Here is a 26388-nt window from a genome sequence, read left to right on the forward strand (position 1 = left end):
AAACTCAAACTCAGCCCGTTTAATAAACAGGTTTTTTTCAGGCCCCAAACTTGCCCTATTGGGCCCTGCCCAACCCATGCCACTTCAGGGCCCAATTCGTGGCCTAATAAAAAAAATAAGGTTTGCCTGGAGCCCTAAACCTCCATAAACCTAAATTAGAAACCTAAACAATAACCCTAAGATCATGTTCAACAATTTAGATCGGAAACCAAAAAACAAAAACCTCAAGATCATGTTCATCAATCAAGATCAGAAACCCAAAAACAAAAATCCTAGGATCATGTTCTTCAATCGGAACAGGGTAGCCACCAAAACCCCAAACACAAACACAAAATTTTAGATTTTTTATCTTCCCTTTCAAAATCGCAAACACAAATCTTAACATAAACACAAACAAAAAATCACAAACACAAAAATTTTAGATTTAAAATTTTCCCTTTCAAAATCACAAACACAAATCCTAACATAAACACAAATCCTAACACAAACACAGAAATCACAAAAAAAAAAAAAGAGAGAACATATCATTGAGAAATAGGAATGGTAATGAACCTAAACCCTAACAAGAGCCCAAACCCTAATGAAGCCAAAGGTCCTAAACCCTAACGAACCCAAACAGGAATGACAAAAAAAAATAGAGAGAAGAACACATCATTGAAGGGGGGCGGGGGTGAGGCTGTGGCCGTGTGGTTGTGACCGTGAGAGTGAGAGTGACTAGAGATTGAGAGAGGGTGGCTCAGAGATGAGAATGAGAGAATAAGATAGGAAAGGATTAGGGTCTTGATTGAATTAGTTTATATATATAGTTGGTTTTTTGGTTATTTAGTTTAACGGGTTGGGTCCGGGTCTGGGTTTTGGGCGGCTATCACTAAAACCCGAACCCGACCTAAACCCGCTTCAGGTTTTATTTTATAAACCCAGACTCGACCCTATTGTTTCGCGAGTCAAGTAAAACCTGACCCATTAAGGTCGAGTCAGGTACCTACGAGTCAGGTAGCAATTGCCATCCCTAAAGATAACTTTCTCAATTTGAGGTGACTAGCCTCTTGAACTTGAGAGGGAGAATAGACTTTTTGGGTTAATTTTCTGCTTGAGTTCCATTCATTCTTTCACAAAACATAAATAATGCTTATAATGAGACAATAACTATTCTAAAAAATAGTAACTAACTCCTATCAAATACAAATTTGAAACAATAAAAACCGAATCTATTGTTAGGATTAGTGCCCTTAAATCCTACTGTATGATGCTATGTATGACTTAATGTTGTGTTTAATAAAGTTGTTTTATTATTATCTAAAAATAGTGGTAACATGAATATTGGGACATTATCATATAGTCCATGAGATGCATAGTATGTGATTTATGTGAATTAGTCACAGAAGATATAAATCACAAGTTCTTTGTAAACTCAGAATTTTAGTTCGTAGTCGGTGATGAAATTGGGCATTTCGTCTGCGAAGACTATAACATATCAACTAAGATGATTTGTCTTGATCATGAAAATGGAGATTTCTAGTTGGTATGTTGATATGTTTTAAGAGTTAAAACATATTGAACTGGACCGCTGTGAGATTTATTATTCTTTTAACGACTGTCAAATGAATAATAAACTCACGACTTATATTTGCATGAACTCTTAATCCTGAGAGGATAATGGACCTGATCATGAAGTGTAGGTTGCTTTGATATATCAAGAGTGAGGTCTAAAGTTATGGTCAAAATCTCAATATGTTGGGCAACTACATTTAGTATTGATGGAACATATATTCTCAAGATGGAATTCATAATCTCTTAACAGAAATACAAAATATTCCCTTGAGATAAGTTTAATGGGTTGTTATTCAAAGAGTTAGGCCTAACCACTTTAGTAAGGAGTTACTAAAGTATATATTTATGGAATTGGATTTCATAAATATATGATGAATAATTTAAAGGATTAAACTGGGTACTCAAGGAATTAAGATGTAGTAATCTACAAAGTGGCAGTCTACATTCATGATTTTGTATTACTACGAATATTTTATGAAGGGGTTGCATGTACAATAAATTCTTGGGATATAATTTTATAAATAAGGCCTAGAGTGCAACTATATATATATATAGTGGTATTAAATATAGTTAATGGTAACTTTGGACTTGTCAAGAGTTGACAGAAAAGCCCAAGGCCCATTAAAGCTAGTGTCTTACTGGTCCCTTTTGGTCCCACTCCAAGCCACACACTTAAGCTTAATTGGAAAGGCCCAAAAGGCCAGTCCAATTAGATAATCAATTAGATACAAAGAGAGATACATACAGAATTTTCTGTAGAGAGAATTGTAAGAACACTATTGTGAAGTGGTGTATGAAAGTGTTAGACACTTTGACATTCTCCTTTTGTAAACTGATTGAGAGACCACACATCTTGGGCGTTAGTGGAATTGGAGTGAAGATTGAAAGTGTTCCTAAGTGTTTTCGATCTCCGGTTTTGAAATTCACCGCTCCAAGGTACACTCTCTTGTTCTCAAATTCTGAAACTTACATAGTGCATGTTAACATTTATGAATGAAGTAGATCCGTTATTTTTCCACTGCGTATGTTTTGTATGCGATACAAACATGTATTATTTTCCTTCATCTACTACGGCTAATTTATTATTCAAATTCAAACTTCATTAGTTGCTAAATAATTATCTTCCATGTGGCCTTGGGATATAACAGAAATCATGAACATATTCAATTCATATCTCTACCCTAATTCTTTTGGAAGAAAAAAATTCACGTCTATTGGTTCATTCACTGCTTGGCCCAACCACTAACAAAACTTTTGGATGCAGTTCAGCAAATTATGGGCTTCTTTCACTTTCTTAAGCGAAATTGGGGAAACTCAAAGCTGACATTGTTTCAAATTAGGATGACATAGTATTATTCATCATGATATGTTGTGGAATACAATACAAAATCATTACAAAAAATGTTATTGCATGCTTGAAATTGTTACTATGTTCTCTATTTCTTATATGTATGGCTTGTACATGTGTATCAAAATGAAGGCAATAAACTCAAGCAAAGGCAGATTGGCTTGACAAAAGAGGATAGAGGTAGCAAGGGTAACTGCAGAACAGAGTTGAAGCTAAACGACAGTAACTGTAGCTTAAAGCAACAAAACGACTTGTAGTTAGTGTTTAGTTACTGTTAGCATTTAGCACGTGTAAGTGTTAGTTATAGATCCTGTACAGCACGTGTTAGGATTGTGCCCTTAAATCCTATTGTATGATGCTATGTATGATATTATGTATGACATTATGTATGACATGATGTATGACTTTATATTGTGATTGATAAAATTATTTTATTATTATCTAAAATAATGGTAACATGAATATGGGACATTATCATATAGTCCAAGAGATGCATTGTATGTGATTTATGTGAAAAGTCACAGAAGATGTAAATAATAAGTTCTTTGTAAACTCAGAATTTATAGTTCGTAGTCGGTGATGAAATTGGGCTTTTCATTTGCGAAGACTATAACATGTCAACTAAGATGATTTGTCTTAATCATGGAAGTGGAAACTTCTAGTTGATATGTTGATATGTTTTAAGAGTTAAAACATATTGAACAGGATCGCTGTGAGATTTATTATTCTTCTAACGACTGTCAAATGAATAATAAATCTCAAGACTTCTATTTGCATGAACTCTTAATCCTGAGAGAATAATGGACTTGATCATGAAGTGTAGGTTGCTTTGATATATTAGGAGTGAGATCTGAAGTGACGGTCAAAACCTCAGTATGTTGGGCAGCCACATTTAGTGTTGATGGAACATATATTCTCAAGATGGAATTCATAGTCTCTTGATAGAGATATAAAATATTCCCTTGAGATAAGTTTAATGGTTTCAGTTATTCAGAGAGTTAGGCCTAACCACTTTAGTAAGAAATTACTAAAGTATATATTTATGAAATTGGATTTCATAAATATATAATGAACAACTTTAAAGAATTAAACCGGGCACTCAAGGATAAGATGTAGTAATTTACAAAGTGGCAGTCTACATTTATGACATTGTGTTACTACGAATATTTTATGAAGGAGTTACGTGTATAATAAAGTCTTGGGATATAATTTAAGGCCTAGAGTGCAATTATATTTATATAGTGGTATTAAATATAATTAATGGTAACTTTGGACTTATCAAGAGTTGACGGAAAAGCCCAAGGCCCATTGGAGCTAGTGTCTTATTGGTCCCTTTTGGTCCCACTCCAAGCCACACATTAAAGCCCAATTGGAAAGACCTAATAGGCCAGCCCAATTAGATAATCAGTTAGTTATAAAGGGAGAAACATACATAATTTTTATTTAGTGAAAAAGGTGAAATAAGAAACGGTGTGTGAGAGAGTGTGAAACACACTTTCATTCTCCCTTTGAAAAACTGATTGAGAGACCACACATCTTAGGCGTAAAGTGGAATTGGAGTGAAGATTAAAAGTGTTCCCAAGTGCTTCTAATCTTTGTTTTGAATTTCTCCACACCAAGGTACGCCATCTTGTTCTTAAATTCTGAAATTTACATAGTGCACGTTATCAATCATGAATGAAATAGATCCTTGTTTGTTGCTTCCGCTATGTGTTTTGTATGAGATACAAAACCAGAATTTTTCCTTCAGCACGTGTGAAAGTTAGTTAGTTTGTTTCTTTGGTAGTTTTCTTCTTCTCTGTACATATATATATATATATATATATATATATATATATATATATATATATATATATATATATATTTGTTTTCTAATTAATGAGAATTAGCCTTCACCACAGCTTTTCTGATATGGTATCAAAGCATAATTTCTAGAATTTTCTCTAAGTTTCTAGATATTTTCCCAAATTCCAATCTAGGGTTTAGCTTTCTCTCAAATTTTTTCATTTCTTCTCAACTTGTCAAAGATTTTTCTTGTCATCAATGGCTTCCGCTTCTTCTTCATCAATTCCCACAACAGAGAGTGCTCCCTTGTCTACTCAGGATTCTTCAATGGACAATCCTCTATTTTCGCACCATGGAGAGAGTCCAAGCACTGTGCTTGTGACTCAACCTTTCACAGGGAGTGAGAATTACTCAGCTTGGGCACGAGCAGTAAGGAAAGCTTTGCTCACCAAGAACAAGCTAGGCTTCATCGATGGCACACTCACTTTGTCATCTCCATTGGTGTCCACACTTTCAGCTATTCAAGCTTGGATCAAGTGTGATAATATGGTGGGAACTTGGTTGACAAACTCAATTTCTCCTAAGCTTCAAGCTAGTATCATCTATGAAGACTCTACCTTGGAAATTTGGAATGATTTGAGAGATCGCCTTGCTCAAAAGAATGGTCTTAAGATTTACAACCTTCAGAAGGAGATTTCAAACCTCCATCAAGGTGAGAATTCCATTACTGATTTCTTCACTCAATTCAAGGTTCTTTGAGATCAATTGCAAAACAATAGTCCTTTACCTTCTTGTACTTGCGGGAAATGCACGTGTAATGTGAATAAGAGACTTAATGATTTGCAATCTAGAGAATCTGTTATGAAGTTTTTTATGGGGCTAAATGACTCTTTTTGACAAGGACACAAATTTTGCTTATGGATCCTTTTCCATCTCTCAATAAAGTGTATTCCTTGATGATTCAAGAAGAAACACAAAGGTCAGTTACTCATTGTTCCAATACAAGGGTTGAATCAGCTACCTTGGTTGCTAAAAGATAAGCCAATTTGCACCCATTGTGGTAAGTCTGGTCACACCATAGATAAGTGCTATAAGTTGCATGGATTCCCTCCTAGTTACAAGTTCAAGGGCAAAACTCCAATGGCACATCAAGTGACTCTCTCACAGCCCCAATCACAACCCCAAGATCTCTCTTTTCTGGCTTCTTCAGGTCTTGTGACACCTGTTTTCACGTTAGAGCAATATCAATAGTTTCTTGCTCTCATTGTCACTCCTAGTTCTCCATTAGATCCACCTGTTCAAGGGAAAGACACTCACTAATGCCATGGATAATGTGGTATCATCTAATGCTCCTACAATGGCAGGTATGGATTTTAGACACTCAGTTTTTTCTACACAAGTGGTTAATAAAAGGGCATATGATTCCAATACTTGGGTCATTGACACTGGTGTTACTAATCATATAGTGTGTTTTGTCTATCTTTTGACCACTGTTACTGCTATTACTTAGTCCATGGTTCAACTACCTAATGGAGAAACAACATCAGGCACTGTTATTTTATCATCTTCTCTTATCCTTCACAATGTCCTATGTGTGCCCTCATTTACCTTCAATCTTTTCTCTGTCAGCTCTTTTACTAAATCCCAACCATATTGTCTTGCACTTTTGTCTACCTTTTGCTCATACAAGGCCTTACCTCTTGGAGAATGATTGGAATGGGACATGTAGTTAATGGACTATACTTGCTACAATATGGCACTTCTCAAGAACCTTCTTATACTGCCCTTTCAGATTTCCTAGTCAATCACAAATTGGGTGATGTTTTTCATCCTTTCATTGCTACAATGTCATCAGGCTCTCTTTCCTTTCTCTGGCATGCAAGACTAGGCCATCCATCAGATGCTAAACTTCAAGTTTTAGGTCATGTTTTTCCTTTTTGCAAAAATCATGTAATGATCTTTGTAAGGTCTGTCCTCTGGCTAAACAGAATTGTTTGCCTTTTCCTTTCAATAATAAACTCAGTTCTTGTGCTTTTGATTTGATACACTTAGATGTTTGGAGACCTTATGCTACTCCTACTTTGGATGGTTTTAAGTACTTTCTAACTGTGGTTGATGATGCAACCAAAGCAACTTAGGTGTACTTAATGAAATCCAAATTTGAAGTTAGACCCCTCATCACTTCCTTTTATTCTATGGTTCTTACACAATTTGGATGCAAAATAAAATATGTTAGAATTGATAATGCTATGGAATTTAACATGCCAAATTTCTATAGTTCTAATGGCATTGTGCACCAACATAATTGTGTTTATACTCCACAACAAAACTCTGTTGTGGAGAGAAAACATCAACTTATGCTGTCCATAGCTAGAGCTCTCCATTTTTAGTCTAATATTCCCATTCAATTTTGGGGTGATTGCATTCTTACTGCTGCTTACTTGATTATCAGATTACCATCTTTCTTATTGAATAATAAGACTCCTTACAAGCTTCTTTTTAAACAACCTCCTTGCTATGATCATTTGAGAGTGTTTGGTTGTGAATGTTATGAATCTACTGTTGCTCAAACTAGGACTAAGTTTTCTCCCAAAGCAAGGAGATGTGTTTTTCTTGGTTATCCTTTTAATGTGAAGGGTTATAAGTTGTTTGATCTTCATTCTCATTCTGTCTTCATCTCTAGGGATGTTGTATTCATGAGTCTGTGTTTCCTTATCAGTCTGATTCTTGCTCTTCTTTTCCTACTTAGTCCATTCCTCTACCTTGCTCTCCTTCTGTTTCTTCTGATTCTTTTGATCCAATTCTTCCTTCATCCACTTTACCTTCTGCTCCTCTATCATCTGATCCTATTAATGATCCCATTCTTCAAGTTCACACTAATCTTGATGATGAATTCTTACATGATGTCCCTGTTGAACCACCTGGGCCTTTGGTTGATCCAATTCCTTTTAGAAGATCTGCTAGGGTTCATAAACAACCTTCCTACCTTCAAGCCTATCACTGTAATCAGGTATCCTCAATTCCTACTACTGTTGCTCTCCAAACAGGTACTTCGCCTCCTTTATCTTCTCATCTTTCTTATCACTCTCTTTCTCCTTCTTATAAGCATTTTTGTTGTTCCATCTCTTCTATTGATGAACCTTTATACTATTACCAAGCTGTTTCTGATCCTAAATGGCAAAAGGCCATGGCTGCTGAAATAGCAGCTCTAAAGGCCAATCACACTTGGACTTTGACACCTTTGCATGCAAATAAGAAGCCCATTGGTTGCAAGTGGGTTTATAAAATCAAGTACAAGTCTAATGGTTCCATTGAAAGGTATAAGACTAGGTTGGTTACCAAAGGTTTCACACAGAAGGAAGGGGTTGATTATAATGAAACTTTCTCACCTATTGCCAAAATGGTTTTTGTTAAGTGCCTTTTGGCTGTGGCTGCTATGAAGGGTTGGTATTTTGGTCAGCTTGATGTCAATAATGCTTTTCTACATGGGGATTTGTCTGAGGAGGTTTATATGTCTCTTCTACCAGGGTTTCAGAGTCTGGGGGAGATGGTTTGTAAGTTGAATAAGTCTCTTTATGGGCTTAAGCATGCTTCTAGGCAATGGTTTGCCAAATTTTCTAACACCTTGGTTCAGTTACGCTTTAAGCAGTCCAAAGCAGACTATTCCCTTTTTATTAGACAAAAGGGTCATTGTTTCATGAATTTATTGGTCTATGTGGATGATGTTTTGATAGCATGTAACGACAAAAGGGAGGTGGATCAGTTCAAGGTGTTGCTGGATCTGAAGTTTAAGTTCAAGGTTTAGGTGATTTGAGGTACTTCCTTGGTTTGGAGATTGCAAGGTCAGATAAGGGTATATCATTTTGTCAAAGAAAATACATTCTAGAAGTGTTGAATGATGCTAGTTTGTTAGAGTGTAAACCAGCTAAAACACCAATGGAGCAAAATGTGAAGTTAAGTATGAAGGGGAAGAGCTCAAAGACCCAAATGCTTACAAAAAGGCTTATTGAAAGGCTATTGTACTTGACCATCACTAGGCCAGACATCACCTATGTTGTTCATAGGTTGAGTCAATACATGACCAAGCCAAGGAAGCCACATCTGGATGCAGTGCATAGAATTTTACAGTATTTGAAGAATGAACCAGGGAAAGGTATCTTGTTTTTAGCTAGGACAGAGTTACATGTAAAGGGTTTCACGGATTCTGACTGGGCTGCTTGTCCTGGCACTAGAAGGTCTGTCACAAGTTATAGCATTTTCATTGGGGATTCCTTGGTCTCATGAAAATCAAAGAAACAGTCTACAGTGTCTAGGTCCTTGGCCGAAGTAGAATATAGAGCAATGGCATTGGCTACTTGTGAAATAGTGTGGATACTGTATATCCTTAAAGATGTTGGTGTTGAACATAAAAGGGAAGCCTTGTTGTTCTATGATAGTGAGGTAGCCTTGCACATTGGACCAAATCCAATGTTTCATGAAAGGACCGAACATATTGAGATAGATTGTTAGGTAGTTAGAGACAAAGTGTTGGAAAAGGTCATTAAATTGAATCATGTTAGAACTCAATTTCAGCTTGCAGATTTGTTGACTAAGGCATTAAATTTTAATCAATTTCAAGTCTCATTTGCAAAATGGGAATGATCAATATACATTCAGCAGTTGCCCTTGAGGGGGAGTATCAAAATGAAGGCAATAAACTCAAGCAAGGGTAGATGGGCTTGACAGAAGAGGATAGAGGTAGCAAGGGTAACTGCATAACAGAGTTGAAGCAAAACGACAATAACTGTAGCTTAAAGCAACAATATGACTTGTAGTTGGTGTTTAGGAACTGTTAGTAGTTAGCACATGTAAGCGTTAGTTATAGATCCTGTACAGCACGTGTGCAAGTTAGTTAGTTTGTTTCTTTGGTAGTTTTCTTGTTGTTGTTGTTGTTCTTCTTCTTCTTCTTCTTCTGCTTCTTATTCTCTCTCTCTCTCTCTCTCTCTCTCTCTCTCTATATATATACACGAAACTCTGTATTTGTTTTCTAATTAATGAGAATTAGCCTTCATCACAGTTTTTTTGATAATGTGCTGGAGGGGTGTGGAAGCAACAATTTCATATCTGAATGAAGTAGAGGTTCTCTTATTTGAATCTATAAACTAAACTAGGGATGAATGACTAACCTACAGGATCAGTCATTAAATAAAAATTAACAATTATTAACAAGTTCAGTTAATAGAATTATTGGTCAACAAAAGAAAATGAAGAATATTCAAGTATTTTTGTGTTGATGGACTGCTTTAAGTAGCTATTGCAAATCCTTCATCAGTGTCACCAAAAACGCGGTTCAAAATCATAGCTAATCGAACTCCACCCTGAGCAATTCGTTTCATAACGATTGGCATCCTTGAGTCGAAGTAATCATCTGAAAGCACACAAAATATGCAAATTAACTACTATGTCATCCTTATTTGAAACAAGGCTAGCTGTTAATCACTTTTGTATGCCCTGATTTGTTTTGTAATTTGATGATGGTCGAAATTGTAATATTCTTTTTTTATTTTATGCTTGACAAATTGGAACAAATGGACAATCCTAAATACATAAATTTCAAACAAGAAGACTGAAATATTCCCTCAATTTGCTAGATCTAGCATGCTGTAATTGGTAATGGATTGACAGGAATAATTTTCCATTTTAAACTGGCTTTGGTGTTTATGATGTGAGGGGAATTTGCATACCTGCTAGAGTTGTACCAGGGTCAACTCCTTTGTAACCCCATTTGCAAGCTATGTTTATGCTCTCTACAGCCCATCTGCATATATACCACCATTAGGGGAAAAAAAAGAGGGGAAAAAATCGACGTTGGAAAGTGATTTGTAATAACTAAGGGGTGTGTTTGTGTTATCCGTGTGTTTGTGTTGTTTGTGTGTTTGCATTCCTACATGCATGTGTAAAGGATGTTTTATGTATGGATAAAATTTAACAATAAAATTGGTTGTAGCATAAGATTACAACCTCACTCAATAAAATAAACATTACCACGTATTTATAAAATCTAACCATTGAATTGAATATTCTTTATGCACTTAATAAGAATGTCAAATTTTCCTTGACCAATGGGATATATCAAGAAAACGGCAGTTGCAGCAGCAACTGGAGCTGAATATGCAACAACAATCCAAGGGCGCATACCCAGACGGAAACTAAGTTCCCACTCACGACCCATATAACAAGCCACACCAAGTAAGAAGTGTAGAACAATTAGCTCATATGTCAATAGAATATTATTTACTATATAATCTATAAGATTATATTTTGGGTCCGTTTGGATAGAACTTATTGCTGAAAACTGAAAACTGAAAACACTGTAGCAAAATAATTTTTAAATGTATGAATAGTACTGCGGGACCCATTTTTAATAAAAAAATTGCTAAAAAAGTACGTAAACAGTGCACGCACAGTGCGCGCACAGTACACGCACAGTGCGCGCACTGCGCGCTTGTCCCCCCGCAGCAGAGAAAAAAAAAAAAAGCAAAACTCAAAACGTGGACGCAGCAAAAAAAAGCTGGATCCAAACCCTCTCTTTATGCATAATTTTAAACTACAAAAATTTGTTATTTAAACAATTTATTGATGACATTGCTATTGATTTTTAATCTTCTAAAAATTTTGCAAGTAGGGAAAATATAAGAAGAAAATGTAATTCAATGATTGATTTGTTAAAATTTATCTCCAATAAAAAAATATTGAGTAAGGTTGTAGCCTAAGACTACAACCTCACTCAATAAAATAAACATTACTACGTATTTTTAATTTTAACTGTTGAATTGCATGTTCTTTACATTTTTAATATACATATCAAATTTTGTGTTAGTCGAATATTATTTATTATATGATCTATATAAGGTTATATTTTATGCATAATTTTAAATTTCAAAAACTTGCAATTTAAAAAATTTATTGATGACAAGTATTGATTCTTAATTTTCTAGAAATTTTGCAAGAAGCAAATATTAAAAAATAAATCTAAATAAGGGGTATGAGAGAGAGAGAGAGAGAGAGAGAGAGAGAGAGAGAATCACTTGGTTACGCATGAAAGAATATCATCGCAATGTTCCCATGATGAAACATCAGAAGACCAGATTCCCTGTAACTATATAGTTAATAATCAAAGGCAACTAATTTCATTAGTGGAGAAAATGAATCTTGTTTCTTAAATGCTAGTGAGGAAGTTAATTAGTTAGTCTTACATCAGTGAAATTTCCCTCTATGTCTTTTTGGAGGAGGTCCATGTCTTTTTCATAATAATCTGATAGAGCAGTTAGAACAATCTCCCTATCCCATACCTGTACATAAAGTTAATTGCGAGTTACTTGGGGTGTTCGGTTTGTGTTTTCAAACAACCATTTTCAATTTTTAAACAACATTACACGTATTTCAATACATTTTTTCACCCACATATTTTTACAAACATTTTCAAACAACAATTTTCAGTTTTTAAACACATGTACCAAACGGGCTCTAAAACTTTGGAGAGATTTCAAAAACTTAAAAAAGCCACATACATTATCACTTATTATGGAGATCCTAACTAGGCAGCTTACATGATGCAGATTAGATTTATGCCTAAACCAGCGTAGATTTATGGTGTTTCCTCCTTCATCGCTTGTAAATCCGACATGCATTGGCTGGAGAAATCAAGAAAAAAAAATTATCTTTTTTGGACAAGAGATAATTTTATCAAAGAAAAAAGATGTTAAAATTCTCACATACTTGATGGATATCTCCCATGAAGTGTGACAAGAATAACAAGGCCTCAGTCATATTATCTGCAAATATATATATATATATATACATGGAACTGCTAAACCAAAACAATCTTATATATAATTAATTAGGACAAACTATACAATCTAATTTTGTTTCATTGGATTTCCTTACATCTACGATCAGCACTTCCCTCTCTGTAGTGCACAAGCTGAGAGGTGAAATTTTGAACGGCACCTGCAACACACATGTCCTCCACTCCATGCGGATCATGACAGTCCCCTAACCCCATGCCATGTAAACATTTTTTTTTTTATAAAAAAAAAAATATATATATATATATATATATTTATATATTAATTGCAAATATACTTATATCACTAAAAAGAAGAAAATATTTGGCTTACTTTGATAATTGAAAGTGCACTCATCATCGGGTGTGTCAATGAAATGAAGTGGGCTTGTCCACCGATATTTATGCCAATGCCGGATTTGGTCAGGCCATGTACAAAGGGCCGACAGGTCGCCATTGACATTAAGGGGTAATAAGTTTTGAATAGCTTCTAATGCCTCAGACCCTAGAAGACCCTATTAATTAAGCAAGCAAGTAGTAGCAATTAGTTAGTCATCATCATTATATTTGATTGATTATGGTGTACAAATTATTGTTATCTACTTATTTTAAGGATGATGAAGCCGCAATTATTCCTTGGAGATTTTACCCATTTGATTGCATCTCTCTCTCTCTCTCTCTCTCTCTCTCTCTCTCGTATGTCTTTGTTCTTGTGCTCTCACTCACTCTAAAATGATTGATTGAATGAATTCTGGGCTACACACTATTCTCATAGCTAGGATTGGACCTGATCATAGAAAAAGCGTAGGAGCCAGCAAGGTTGCCCCAAATGGCCAAACCTACATTTATGTGATTTGTAACCCCCTTTTAACACTTTTGGGCCTTTGATCTTTCTGAAACAAGGCCCTGCCTACACCAAGTCACTCTTAAAGTATCTTGGCTTCATATTCCACCAATAATAAGACTAATTTTCAATTTTCCAAAATATTTATAAAAAAAAAAAAAAAAAAATTTAATTTCATTAAACTGAAAATTTTTCTTTTTAATACAATTACTATTTATTACTATTATTATTTTTAGAGATTTGATAGAATTTGAATCTATAGTGTTAGTTTCATGATGATTGTCTTTTACCATGAAATCAAGACATTAATGAATTCTTTTAGTTGCACAGAATTTGATCTTGGGTTTTTTATTTGACAAAAACAGACTTAATTAACTGAAGTAACTAGTGTTGGATATATATTGGAAACAATGTACAATTAGTGATTATACAAATAAGAATAATATACAGACCTAGTCATAAACAAGAACACAAAAAAAAATCAAAAGCAAGAATAATAACTAAATTAAGAAAACCGTACAATAATGAAGTAACTCGCATACAAGATTTCTAAAGAATGAAAGATGCAAAACTAATTGAGTCTTGTGTTTGACATAATTTCTTAAGGCAAATACTGCTCCTCACACATTCAGTGGTGCTTAGAGACTCATTAATGTCTGCCTCCCAAAATAAAATAATCAACACCACATAAAAGAAGACATTTCAATCTTCATGCTCAACGAACTGGACCGTGTCTCTCTCTCTTTGACTTTATACAGATGCAACCCTAGTAGCCTATATAAAGGAAGAAAGTTCCTCCAAGAAAGGGGATTAGAAAAAGTGAGGAGAGAAATAAAGATCAGAGAGAGAGAAATTCATCATTGTAAAACCGATAAGTATGAGCAAAGAATTGTTGCTCCTCGGCTAGCTTGAGGAAGAAATTAATATGAAAATCTTTCTTTTTCTCCTTAACTTAATCCCCTGAATTACGCTGTTTTTCCTGTCTTTTTCTATTTTTCTAATTACTGGATTGGGACTACCAAATGTGGTGGGAGTTATCTAAAGTATCCACCTCTATAAATTAGTTGTATTAGGCCTTAACCTAACCCATTTTTATCAAGTTGGGTTGGGCTGCACACTCATTTTTAGCTTCCCTACAATTTTATATATGTATATATATATATATATATATCCAACAATCTTAAAGTAGATTTCACTCCACACACATACAATGGTGGTTAGAGACTCACAAATGTTTGCCTTCCAGAATAAAATAATCAACAATACAAAGAAGGATTACAATCTTCATGCTCAGTGAATTGGACTGTGTCTCTCTCTCTCTCTTTGACTTTATACATGCATACAAATATTTTCTATGGGAAAGTTTCTTAATCAAAGTATTTCATGAAAGATGGACTATAAATATGAACGTTGGTGAACAAACACATATTCAGAATAAAATGTTGTGCACAAACTTGCTCAAAAAATAATATAATAAAATATTATTATTTGGATAAAAGGGCCTAGCCCACAGATTCCCAAAGTCCAATCCATGAGTATATGAAATATACTCCCTCTCTTGCCCTTTTTATGTAGAACTCAATAATTTTCACCACTTTAATACCGTATTCAAATAGACACATTAGGAGTTAAAATTTCTTATTCACCACTTTTAACATTTTTCTAACAATTAGAGCCTATAAATCAAAGGCATTCAATTTCTTAGCACACAGGCAAAGGAAGCGTGCAAAAATTTACAATTCCAAATAATTAACAAAAGAATAAAAGGAAAAGGAAAAGAAATCAATTGTAAAACAAGCAAACGCCAGACAGTCGCGTCAATGTTTGGTAGCCTGGCGAAGCTAACTGAAGAAAGAAAGTTCAAGGAAAGTCATCAATGATAGAGTGGTAATAGAAGATTATCAAAACCAGTCAACACGATGATACAAAAACAGATTGACAATTATGGCCATGGGGGAAAAAGGTGAGTCATGGACTCATGGGTTCAATTGTTTCCATTGAGTATTACTGACCCATTAATACAACTTAAACAAAAACACACTTTCTTTAAACATCCAGTTAAAAGCTCCCCCCATTAACCCTTCAACTGCGCAGAAAATAGAAATGAAAATAACCGAGTGTTTTATTTTAAGCCCATTATAGTATATAATTGATGGCTTGATCAAGAACCACTTCTTTTTTTTTAATAACTTTTGAAAAGTACTCGTCAAAAAAAAAAAAATGAAAAGTATATTTTACTTTATTTTAAGAGTATTAAGAATCAATTTCTTCAACATAGGAATTTTCTCTTGTTCACCAGTCATGATGCTGTAAATAAATTATTATTAAAGGAAAATTTCAAAGTTACCTGTGCAATCCGACATGTCATAATATGACCTTCTTTGCTCCAGCCCTGAGCTCCGGGGCCTATCATGAAAGCAAAACACAGCAACAAAACAAACCAGAATGGAGAGCATCTCCCCAAAACCTCAAACTTGGCCATTCTCTCAAAATACCAACAATTTTTTTTTTTTTTTAATGTGACTAACAACACATTAAAAAGATGAAATAAGAGTTACCAGAATGTCTGAGTTATATATACAAGTAAATCATTGAGTACAAGTTTATAGTTGCCACTATTTAAAGTACCCGCCACAATGGCTGTTGACCTTTAATACAAGCAAGGTTAGGGCATATTCTGGTATATAGAAGGGCATCATCGTTGAGAGAAGCTTAAAAATGATAATTAATTAATTTGCATCATGACTCATGATGTCGTCTCAACAACAACTACTCTCACGTTCACGTATACTATAATATTAGATGGCAATGGCCCACTCAAGTAGTCTATCATCATCATTTAATTTCAATTGAGAAGTGAAAATACGGTTTAGTGTAGCAGCTAGTCTGACCCCACCTTGGGCTAGCCTCTTCTCCACAATTGGCAGCCTTGAAAGAAAATAATCATCTACAACACAAACAAGGAACCATGAGACACAGAAAGAAATGGTAATTACGTAATCAACTTCAGATAGATGGTTATGTAGGGGAAGCAATGATGTGTAACCATAGCTTTTTTTAGCATTTCACACCAACTTAATTTGGTGCTGGCCATGTGCAACAATTAATAAAAATAAAAGGGTTGGCCACCAGACATTTCAATTGGATGCTTCCGATCTTTTATTTTTATTATTTATGAAATAATCTTTTCTGTGATTAAAAGTCCAATTTTATATAATAATAATAATAATAATGTAATTGTATGCTCTTTTGAAACAACCACATTCAATGTTGTCTGCCACTGGTATTAAGAGGGGGGACGACCTGAACGTACATGTAAAAAATAGTCTGGCCTGTACACAAGGAATAGAGCCATATTCATTTTATTGAAGTTTTTCTCTTGCATTGATCGGGATACCTATGTATCTCTACAGCTTAGATTCTTTATTTTATTTTATTTTATTTTTATTTTTATGCATGTTGATATATATCTTTTTTTTTACTTAAATAATTTCAACTTGCATAAATTATATGCATATATGATAAAAGAAGAGTAGAATGTGGTTGTAGTTGTGGATGTGGTGGTAGTGAAAAGTGGTGTTGAGTAAAGGGCTGATAATGAATCGAAAAACCATGCCAAACCGCTCAATAAAATTTTGGTTTACATCATTGGGCAAAAAAAATTAAGGACTATTCTACCAAACAATAATTATAACTCACACAGGAAATGAAAGCAAGGTGAAGACTGAAGAGAGAAGCTAAAATTAGGGTTCCATATTTCCATAACTTGCATAAATTAAAACAATTAATCCTCACATAACATTCGGGGACTATAATTTTGGCAACGATTTTTTCAGTGGGGTTAATACCAGGCAAGACATATACAGTTTATTGCTAGCTTAATTATGTCCCTTAAAACTAGAAAGTCCAACCTTTAATTATTTTATATACCAAAAGTCAAAAGAGATGAACTGTAAAAGATCAATTGAAAAGAGAAAATACCTCCCAGAGTGCTTCCTGGCGTGGCATTCTTGTATGCAAACTTGCACGCCAAACTAATGCTTTCAGAAGCATACCTGAAAAAATTAAAAGCAACCTGGTCCTGATCAAGTGTATTAATTCCTTACAAGACAAAACTAAATTTTATTTCTTTTCTTCTATCTAAAGTGAAAAAAAAAAAAAAAAAAAAAAATAGACAAGCGTTGTCAATCAAATTCAATTATATATACATATATATATATATATTATTTATTATTATTATTTAAGAAAAAAAAAATTTAAACAAAGCAAGCCACATCATCCCTTATTTTTGAAACCATAGCTTATTTATTTCAATTCTTCCCATGTTAGGTTATTCATATTGATATTGTCCTTTAAACTGGTATCCCACCCTGCCCTTTTTCTTACTATTAATGGAAAATATTAGAACCTGGTATACTATTCCATTCATTAATTTACCACAACCAAATATAGATTTATTTCATTTCCCTTCTTCTCCCGCATTGTGTAATATATATGTACATATGATTTTTTTTCCTCTTCACAGGAATCCAACCAAATGGTGAATGAGTAAATTACTAGGCACAGTTAACATTTATTTGTGAATAAGGCTCCAGTATTTATGGTGAATGAGTAAATTACTAGGCACAGTTAGCAGTTCTGCATCATTGGTATTTATGTTACTCCAGTATATTATCTGTGAATGTGCTTATAAAGCCTGTACGTTATTTAAGATCTCAAAGCCATTATCACAAACAGAACTACATATATACAAAGAATCCAAGGAATCAGGAAAGGAGTACGGGCATATATACTTACGGGTTCGGACAAACTGTGTCGTTATGTGAGCAGTTTTCCCATGATGATATCTCATTGGACCAACCATTCTGTAGACAAGAAAGTAATCAAAAAGGAAAAAAGAAAAAGAAAAAAAGAAGCATTGGTATCACTCTGCTGCACAGGCATTCACAGAGCACGCTCATGTTAGGCTGTTAGCAGCCACAAATCCATAACAAACAAAAATTATGATGAAAAAGAAATGATATTAAAATATCAACATATAGTTTTTATTTTCTGACTGCCTTTCTATATTAAATTACATGAAATAAGCTAATCAATCTGTCTTTTGGGTATCCTGCATTTATGCTTTCTTTTTTGGTGAGACAGCAGTTCTTATTACTCATAAATCTTGAATGTATGTGCCATTGAATGTTCTATTTAGCATTGGTTTTGGAATAGTATAGTGCTCATGCTTTCTTACTTATCAAAAAAAAATATATATATATATATAGTGCTCATGCTTACTGCATATAATGCACAAAAATTAATTCAACAAAGAGATTCAAAGTGCAGGCTCAGAGTTTTAGGCGATGTTCATGCATGTATCGCCTGTGGGAAACTGTCTTCACATCAGGTGGTCTAACTTTGGAGTCAACTGTGCCATCTGATGTATTTAGCTGTTGCTGATGTAGACAAATCTACGTTTAGTTGTGGTGTGTTTAAGATTAAGAAAGATGAAGAATTAGAGAGAAGTTAGGGCTGTTTAGGGGCTGTGTGAACAGTACCTGTGAATAAGAGAAAAAAGAAAAGGAGAAAGAAACAACAAAGGCCAATGTGCCTATTGCTCAAAACACTCAATTTTATTAATCAACTCATTCTCTTTTCTTTGAATACATTGAGACTCTTACTAATAGTTAGTATAGGATTCCCACTAGTATTAGGACTACTAATAAAACCTAATAAATACAAACTTCGACCTAAAGTAATTAAACCTAAGATACTTAGAATACCTCAGAAGATTCTAGACTCAACTAAATAACCAAAATACCCTTAATTCAAAGGAACTAAGAAATTACAGATTTGCCCCTCAATATAATGTCTTTCACTTCAATTGGACTTCACATGAGGACCCAATAAAATAATTCTTGTATAGGTAAATTTACAAAGTAATAGCATATTAATCTTCCATGACTCCATCATACTCCTCCAGTTGAAAGAAACTTGACCTCGAATTTTAGTGTTTTAAGTATAATAACCTTCAAACTTGAAACTTGCACCAACTCTTCAATCGCCTTTGGAAGCATCAAGAATGAAAAATCTTTATTTCCCCTTGTATCATTAAATTCATTTGGAATGATTAAATCAACAACCAAAGGATTATTCAACTTGAAATCCTTCTTGAATTGATCTCTGGTAGTAACATCAACGTCTTCCTTCATCTTGATTTTTCATTATCAATTTTATGCTCGCCTTGCTCCTTTGTGATTCCATTGCAAGAACACCATTATCTTCCCTGGTATCAACTTTCCCATGATCAAACTTATTCTCATCTTGCTCCAGCTGTCCAACTCCCTTTAGTGGTACTATAGCTCTTTGTTTTGGAGTTTTAGTAGCATCCTTAGGCTTGACCTTTTGTTCTTTCCTTAGCTGTTCTAGTTGTTTTGCACTCATAGAATTTAACACAATTTGTGCATTATTGAACATATATTTATATGTATTGTCCTTTTCAATATGATACACATCTCAAAAGCCAAGGGCAAGCTAATAAAAATGAGTCACAGTCATAGGAAAAACATCACACCATATAGAACGATTATATTTCCCAAGAAAAATAGAAACCAAGCATCGTTTCATTACTAGAATAAAGGTGCTATTTATCCAGGCTACCTTGTATGGTTTTGGATGTGGTTCTATTGGTAGCTTCAACCTCTCAACAGTAGCTTCAGAAGCAACATAATCTCGCAGCCACCATTAATAATAAGCATTCGACTTCTAGTTTCACAAAGCACTATGGTCCTAAATATTGAAGTACACTTCCAATCCTCCTCTTGCTTGGGTATAACTTGAATATGCCTAACAATTGAGAGAAGAGATGCATCTTCCTCATCTTCCTTGAGATCGCCATCTCTGAGCATCAACATGATCCTAGATAATAAATTTTGTCAAGCGCTTGAAGATGATTTTGGCAAAAGACTTGTGATAGGATTTTGCTCTAATACCAATTTGATGGAGGAAAAATTAGGGAGTTGTCTACATTTAGTTGTGGTGGGTTTAAGGTTAGGAAAGAAGAGAATTAGAGAGAAGTTAGGGCTGTTAGTGTTAGGGGCTCTGTGAATAGTACTCATAAAGAGTAACCTTAGAAAAAAAGAAGAGAAAGAAACAACAAAGGCCAATGTTCCTATTGCTCAAAATACTCAATTTTATTAAGCAACTCATTCTCTTATCTTTGAATACATTGAGCACAATATGTATAGACTTTTACTTGTACTAGTACTATAGGATTCCTACTAGTATTAGGACTACTAATAAAACCTAATAAATACTAGGACCTAAAGTAATTAAACCTAAGATACTTAGAATACCTTAGAAGATTCTAGACTCAACCAAATTACCAAAATACCCTTAATTTGCAGAAATTACAGATTTGCCCCTCAATATAACGTCTTTCACTTCAATTGGACTTCACATGAGGACCCAATAAAATAATTCTTGAATAGGCGAATTTGCAACGTAATAGCATATTAATTTCCATGGCTCCATCAGTTGCATTCAAAATTGCACGTAGAAAGGAAGAAGGAAAAGCATACTGTAATGTTCCTTTGAATGGCTTTAATCATGATTTCAAGATCCGAACAATAGAATGTCTTTAGAGCAGAATCAATGATCATGTCATCCCATACCTGGAACAAAACCAATTTTATTAAATAATATTATTGACTAGAATAATCGATAGAAAAGAAAAGTGCATGCATGCACAGACATTATCCAGGTTGCAGCATTTATTCAGTTTGCTATCTGTTGTATACAAACTGCTATCCTTAGAGCATAAAATTCTAACCTCTGCATATTAGTCAAATTTTATGCATATTTCTTTGTCCAATACATTGTCAATGGTTATCAAGTAGAAGAAGAAAAAGATGGAAAATGGTACACAATTGGAGGACTACTAAGACTTACGTGGTGGAGATTTGATTTCCGACGGAACCAGCGCACTACTATTGTGTTCCCGCCTTCATCTCCAGTGAAACCAACATGTAGGGGCTTCAATCAGAAAGCAGGAAGTTAGATAACATGAGAACATATTATTTTCCTCAGCACAAAATCTTTACAGAAAATTTAGCTTTAGAGTAAAGGGAGAAAAAGACTGAGAAAAACTGGCAGTTAACTCCAGTGGCTGCTCACTATGGTAGATGTGCACAATTAGTTGTGATATCATATTCTGCAGCCATCCTTCTTATAATATACACTGTTCTTAATCATGATTGTCATAGAAACACCATTACATTGACATTGATTGTATCAGATAGACTTATGGAAATATACAAGCAAGACCGAAAAAAATATTTTATTGAATTTTTTAAGAACTTACGCTAAATTTAAACAAGGGTTAATACACTAAAGCTAAGAACCATATGTCATGAAATGAAAGTCACTTGTTTGAGACTTCCCCCTGCTCCACCCCTTGAAGCTAAACCAACTTATCAAGGTAGGAAGAAAAAAAAAACATAACAATGGTACTTTAGGCTAAAAATAATTGTTGCCACTCTAAATACAACTCAGATGGTTTTCACAAATATGACTATTGTTTGTTCCGTTTTACACACAAATCTCGTAAACCTCTGAGACACACCATCTGAATGGTAATTTCCATTAAAACATTTAGAACATTCTTCTGATAAAATACCCTTTCTGAGAGAGAGAGAGAGAGAGAGAGAGAGAGAGAGAGTTTGACAAGCACAGAACGTGAGAAAATAAATTTCTACTGTTCATTACAGATTCAATTAGTTTGCTGGCATAGTTTGTATCTTCAAACTGCTTTTAAGTTTTTGAGCTGCCAGTAGAAAGAACAAACCTGATGGACATCTCCCATGAAATGTGATAAGAACATAAGTGCCTCCGTTAGATTGTCTGTGAATGAAAAAAGGAAGAGAATTGAAGTTCTTGGAACTATCATGTTATATCATGTGCAACAATTGATTCTAGTGACATAGATATAGAGTGTTTACAATGCAATTTTAAATTGGTATTCTGGTAAGCTGATGCGAGTTGCATTGTGTAGTTGTAAATTGCTCCAGTTACACATCTATTTTTATGTCCAGCAGAGTCATGACAGTCTCCTACATAAAAATCATAGAGCAATTTCATTTGGAATTTATGTTAAAGAAAATAATCATGACAGTGCAAAAGTAGATTAGAATATATAGCCTATGAAGCACGGGTGCGGCGTTTGGGCCGCCGCACCCGCGTCGGACGCGGCCGGACGCGGCGACGCGCAGGCGACGCCGCTGCCTGCGCGTCCGTGCCGCGTCCGGCAATAAAAAATTATTTTTTTCGGCGCGATTCGCGCTGATTCGCGCCGATACGGCGCCGATTCGGGCCGACGCGCGCGAAATCGCGCCGATTCGGCCCGAATCGGGTGAAATCGGTCCGGCCGAAATCGGCCGATACCGGCGAAATCGGCAGATATCGGCCGATACCGGCCGAAATCTTCCGATATCGGCCGAAATCTTCCGATATCGGCCGAAATCTGCCGATATCGGCCGAAATATGCCGATATCGGCCGAAATATGCCGATATCGGCCGAAATTCAAAAAAAAAAAAAAAACAACAACAACAACAGGTGCGTATGGCTGAAAAAAAAAAAAAAAAAAAAAAGTACAAACGCACCGTTTGGAAAAAAACCAAGACCCAACCCTCTCCCTCTTCATTTTTCTTGAGCCTCTCTCCCACTCTCTACCTTCACTCTTCAGCTAGGCTCTCTCCTATTCTTTGTATTCTAGTTATTATTTACCATTGCTCTTAAATTTGGTATATATTTATATAATGTGAAAAAAGTATGTTTAGCAATATATTAAAAATATAAATAAAAATATTTTTAATAATTTTTTAATCGCCGCACCCCGCCGCACCCGCACCCTACTTTTTCAAAAATTGCCGAGTCCCGCACCCGCTCCCGCACCCGCACCCGAATCCCGAAACGCACCCGTGCTTCATAGTATATAGCACAGAAGGATATGTTGTCCCTTATTTTCTCTGGTGACATGATATACTTCAATAGCCATCATATGTACAAACACCCGATTTAACAGCATCAAGGAACTTCTGCTCATAATTTACTTTTCTGTGGCAACATTCAAAGCCTAAGTGGCTTGAGAGCTGATAATAGAATGACTTCGTGCGTCAAATTGCAGAAATATCTGTAGATTTCATAAGATTTTTTTTTTAAACACCCCCCCCCCCCCTCCCCGCATGATCATGGAAAACTCTTTCCTATCAGTTTTGTGCATAAATACAAACAACTTATTGAACATATGGAGTATAGACCATAACAAAAGAAATCATCAATTAACTGCTTAGACCATAAAAGTAAAAGCCTATGATATTGAGACGGTCTAACATATGCCTCCATAATGTTACTTATCAAAAAAAAAAACATATGCCTCCATAATGTAAAGCTTAAGCTCATATAATCTCAAATAGCCTAAACATAACAACATAGAAAACGGCATCTTTGAACCACAAAAAGTAAGCAAACTTACTGCAGTACTCATAGTTACACTCAAAATCCGGTGTATCAATATAATGTAATGCACTACTCCATCGCCAACGAAAGTTATGTCGAATCTCATCGGACCAGGAGCAAACAGCCGCAAGATTACCTCCAGCAGACTCTGGAAGCAATTCTTTCACAGCGGCTACAGCGTCTTCAGTTAGATATCCCTGAAACACCACAAATCAAGTGCACCCCTCATCAAATTTCTACTCCACAAAAATTATAGCAGGTCAGACCCACAAACAATGCAAATACGTTGATGAGATGGTGAAATTATTATTATTATTATTATTATTATTATTATTATTATTATGTGGGTTTGATCGTTTGCTTCCTAAGGCTAATTACAACCCCATCTTCACAAATTTCTTCTTTCTCTGGTTTTTCACATAAACATGTTAATGCCAAAATCATCTAAAATTAAAAATAAAAAGTCTATGCATATATACTTTACCTCAGCTATTTTACAAATTGCATAGTGGCCTTCCTTTCCCCAACCCAGAATTCCTGGTATCAATAGCAGAAAGCCCAGTGACCTACTAACCCACACTAGCTCAGACCCGCCCATATCTACCAACAATAACAATAACAAGTAAAAAACAGCAAATAAACAAAAGATTTAGTACGTGTATATATATATATATATAATGAGGCAAAGAAATCGCATACAGCACGCCAATTGAAGATATTGGATATTTGGATCATAAAATTACCGAAATGTATCGTATTCTTATGAGCCAAAGCAAAGAAATCGCATACAGCACGCCAATTAAGGAAATCGCTGTATTGCTATTTTTAGCATCACTGGGTCCCAAAATTAGCCCAGATAAAGCCAAAGTTATATATATATATATATATATATATATATATATAGCATCCCTAAGAGCATCCACATTAGTGGATGAATAAATGTGCAAAATGAAAAAAAGTTACCAATTTTACACATTTTGAGTAAAAAATCACCCACATTAGTGGGTGTAAACTCATCTATAAAATACAAGTTGCTACACTACCGTGTAAATTTACACGGATACTGTAGCATGTCTATCTAATATCTTAATAGTTTTTTTTTTCTCCTCTCCACTGACTCTCACCTCCCTCTCTCTCTCAGGCGCACAACACAGCTCTCTCTTCTCTCATCTCATCAATTTTTCTTCCTCTAGCTTCTGCCGATCGCCATCGCCGTCGAGGAAAACAAGGTTGAGCAAGTCGAGTCGCCAGACGAGTCCATCGCCTACAACACGAACGGAGTTCTCCGACAGGTCCGTCGCCTAGAATCTCATGGGTTTTGATCCATTTTTGGTTGAGCTTGAGGCCGGCGGCCATTGCGAGGAGGTGGCGGTGCTGCGAGGTGTCGATCTTGATCAGGCCGAAGGCCTTGATCTCGCTCCGATCCGTTGGTTGTTGGGTTTTTTTTTTGGTTTGTTGGTTGATTGTGGGTGTGGGTCGGTGGGTTTTGATCTTGATCGGCTTGGCTTTTCTGGGTGGTGATGATGGTGGTGATGGTGGCTGGGTGGTGGTGATGATGGTGGCTGGAGTGATCGTTGGTTGTGACGGTGGGTCTATGAGAGAGAGGGGCAGTGAGGGAGGGATAATAAAAAATTGTAAAGGAATGAATATTTTATTGAATAAATGTGTAAAATAAATAAACTGATGTGGGTGTTTTATAAAAATGAATGTGTAAAATAAAAAAGTAGGTTTTTTCGTGTAAAATAGACGAGAATTTTGCATCTACTAATGTGTATGCTCTAAATCCCAAAATGGGATCTATATCTTGTGTAATACTTAAGGTATTAGTACGGAGTGCAATAGCTTTAATATCAGCCATAGATTAAATCCAATCCTCAAAATATTGAAATGTAACTGGCGATCCGCGTGCCCATCTCTTTCTCTTCTCTTTTTAGTTTTCACTTAACAACAGTTAACCCAAATGATCTCAGAAAAACTCTCTCTCCTTTCTTATTTTTCTCTCTCTCTCTCACTTCCACCAGGGGTTTTTCTCTCTCTACCTCCCTCTCCCTGACTCTCCTCTTAACCCTAACTGTGCCTCCAGCATAGCCATTGCTCCGCCTCGCTAGTTTTGACAAGAGCGGGCTTGGTCTGTCGGATTACCCTGAAACCCACAAATCTCTTTCATCATATCTTTCTTTAGGACTCCATGGCTCAATCTCCATGGCTACAGCCAACAGCCACTGTGTTTCGCTCCACCAATTCCAGTAATGGTTCTGGTAAATTTCCTATGTCTCTCAAATCGGTACTTCGGGATTTTTTTTTTAAATGGTTGGGGGATCTTGTTGTTTGGATTTTTATTATCTAGAGAGTATTTGTTTTGATCTTATCTTAATTTTTTTGAATTGGGTTTGTTTGATTTTGCCGAAAAAATCCACCTTTGACACTATCAGTTATGATCCATAATTTGCTAAAAAATAGCCATTCATTTTTACTGATCTAGTGTTTTGGTTTCATTCCTGTAGCTCGAAGGAGAGACCCACTCTTGGGTAAGA

The 26388-nt window shown here is 35.2% G+C and overlaps 2 protein-coding genes across 5 annotated transcripts; both read right to left on the bottom strand.

The window, feature by feature from the left end:
• Positions 1-9765: 9765 nt before the first annotated feature.
• Positions 9766-15835, bottom strand: LOC142636126 (endonuclease 1). 2 transcript variants are annotated; one of them, XM_075810217.1, is made up of 9 exons: positions 15701-15835; positions 12844-13024; positions 12611-12718; positions 12443-12498; positions 12274-12357; positions 11920-12015; positions 11752-11816; positions 10408-10481; positions 9766-10091 (listed from the first exon to the last, which is right to left on the bottom strand). In XM_075810217.1, the coding sequence occupies exons 1-9, from the start codon at positions 15833-15835 to the stop codon at positions 9967-9969; spliced, it is 924 nt and encodes a 307-aa protein (XP_075666332.1). In that variant the 3' UTR covers positions 9766-9966. The 2 variants fall into 2 exon arrangements, with proteins under 2 accessions (XP_075666332.1, XP_075666331.1); XM_075810216.1 differs by having other exon boundaries at positions 11752-11822.
• Positions 15836-15891: 56 nt separating this feature from the next.
• Positions 15892-24724, bottom strand: LOC142636125 (endonuclease 4-like). 3 transcript variants are annotated; one of them, XM_075810213.1, is made up of 10 exons: positions 24598-24724; positions 24339-24454; positions 23871-24051; positions 22338-22448; positions 22184-22239; positions 21289-21372; positions 20919-21011; positions 18151-18218; positions 17335-17408; positions 15892-16300 (listed from the first exon to the last, which is right to left on the bottom strand). In XM_075810213.1, exons 2-10 carry the CDS (start codon positions 24450-24452, stop codon positions 16152-16154), a joined length of 930 nt encoding a protein of 309 aa, XP_075666328.1. In that variant the 5' UTR covers positions 24453-24454; positions 24598-24724; the 3' UTR covers positions 15892-16151. The 3 variants fall into 3 exon arrangements, with proteins under 3 accessions (XP_075666328.1, XP_075666329.1, XP_075666330.1); XM_075810214.1 differs by lacking the exon at positions 24598-24724 and adding an exon at positions 24554-24580; XM_075810215.1 differs by lacking the exon at positions 22338-22448.
• Between the last annotated feature and the right edge of the window lie 1664 nt (positions 24725-26388).

This window comes from Castanea sativa, chromosome 5, assembly GCF_040712315.1.
Source record: "Castanea sativa cultivar Marrone di Chiusa Pesio chromosome 5, ASM4071231v1".
Taxonomy (NCBI): Eukaryota; Viridiplantae; Streptophyta; class Magnoliopsida; order Fagales; family Fagaceae; genus Castanea; species Castanea sativa.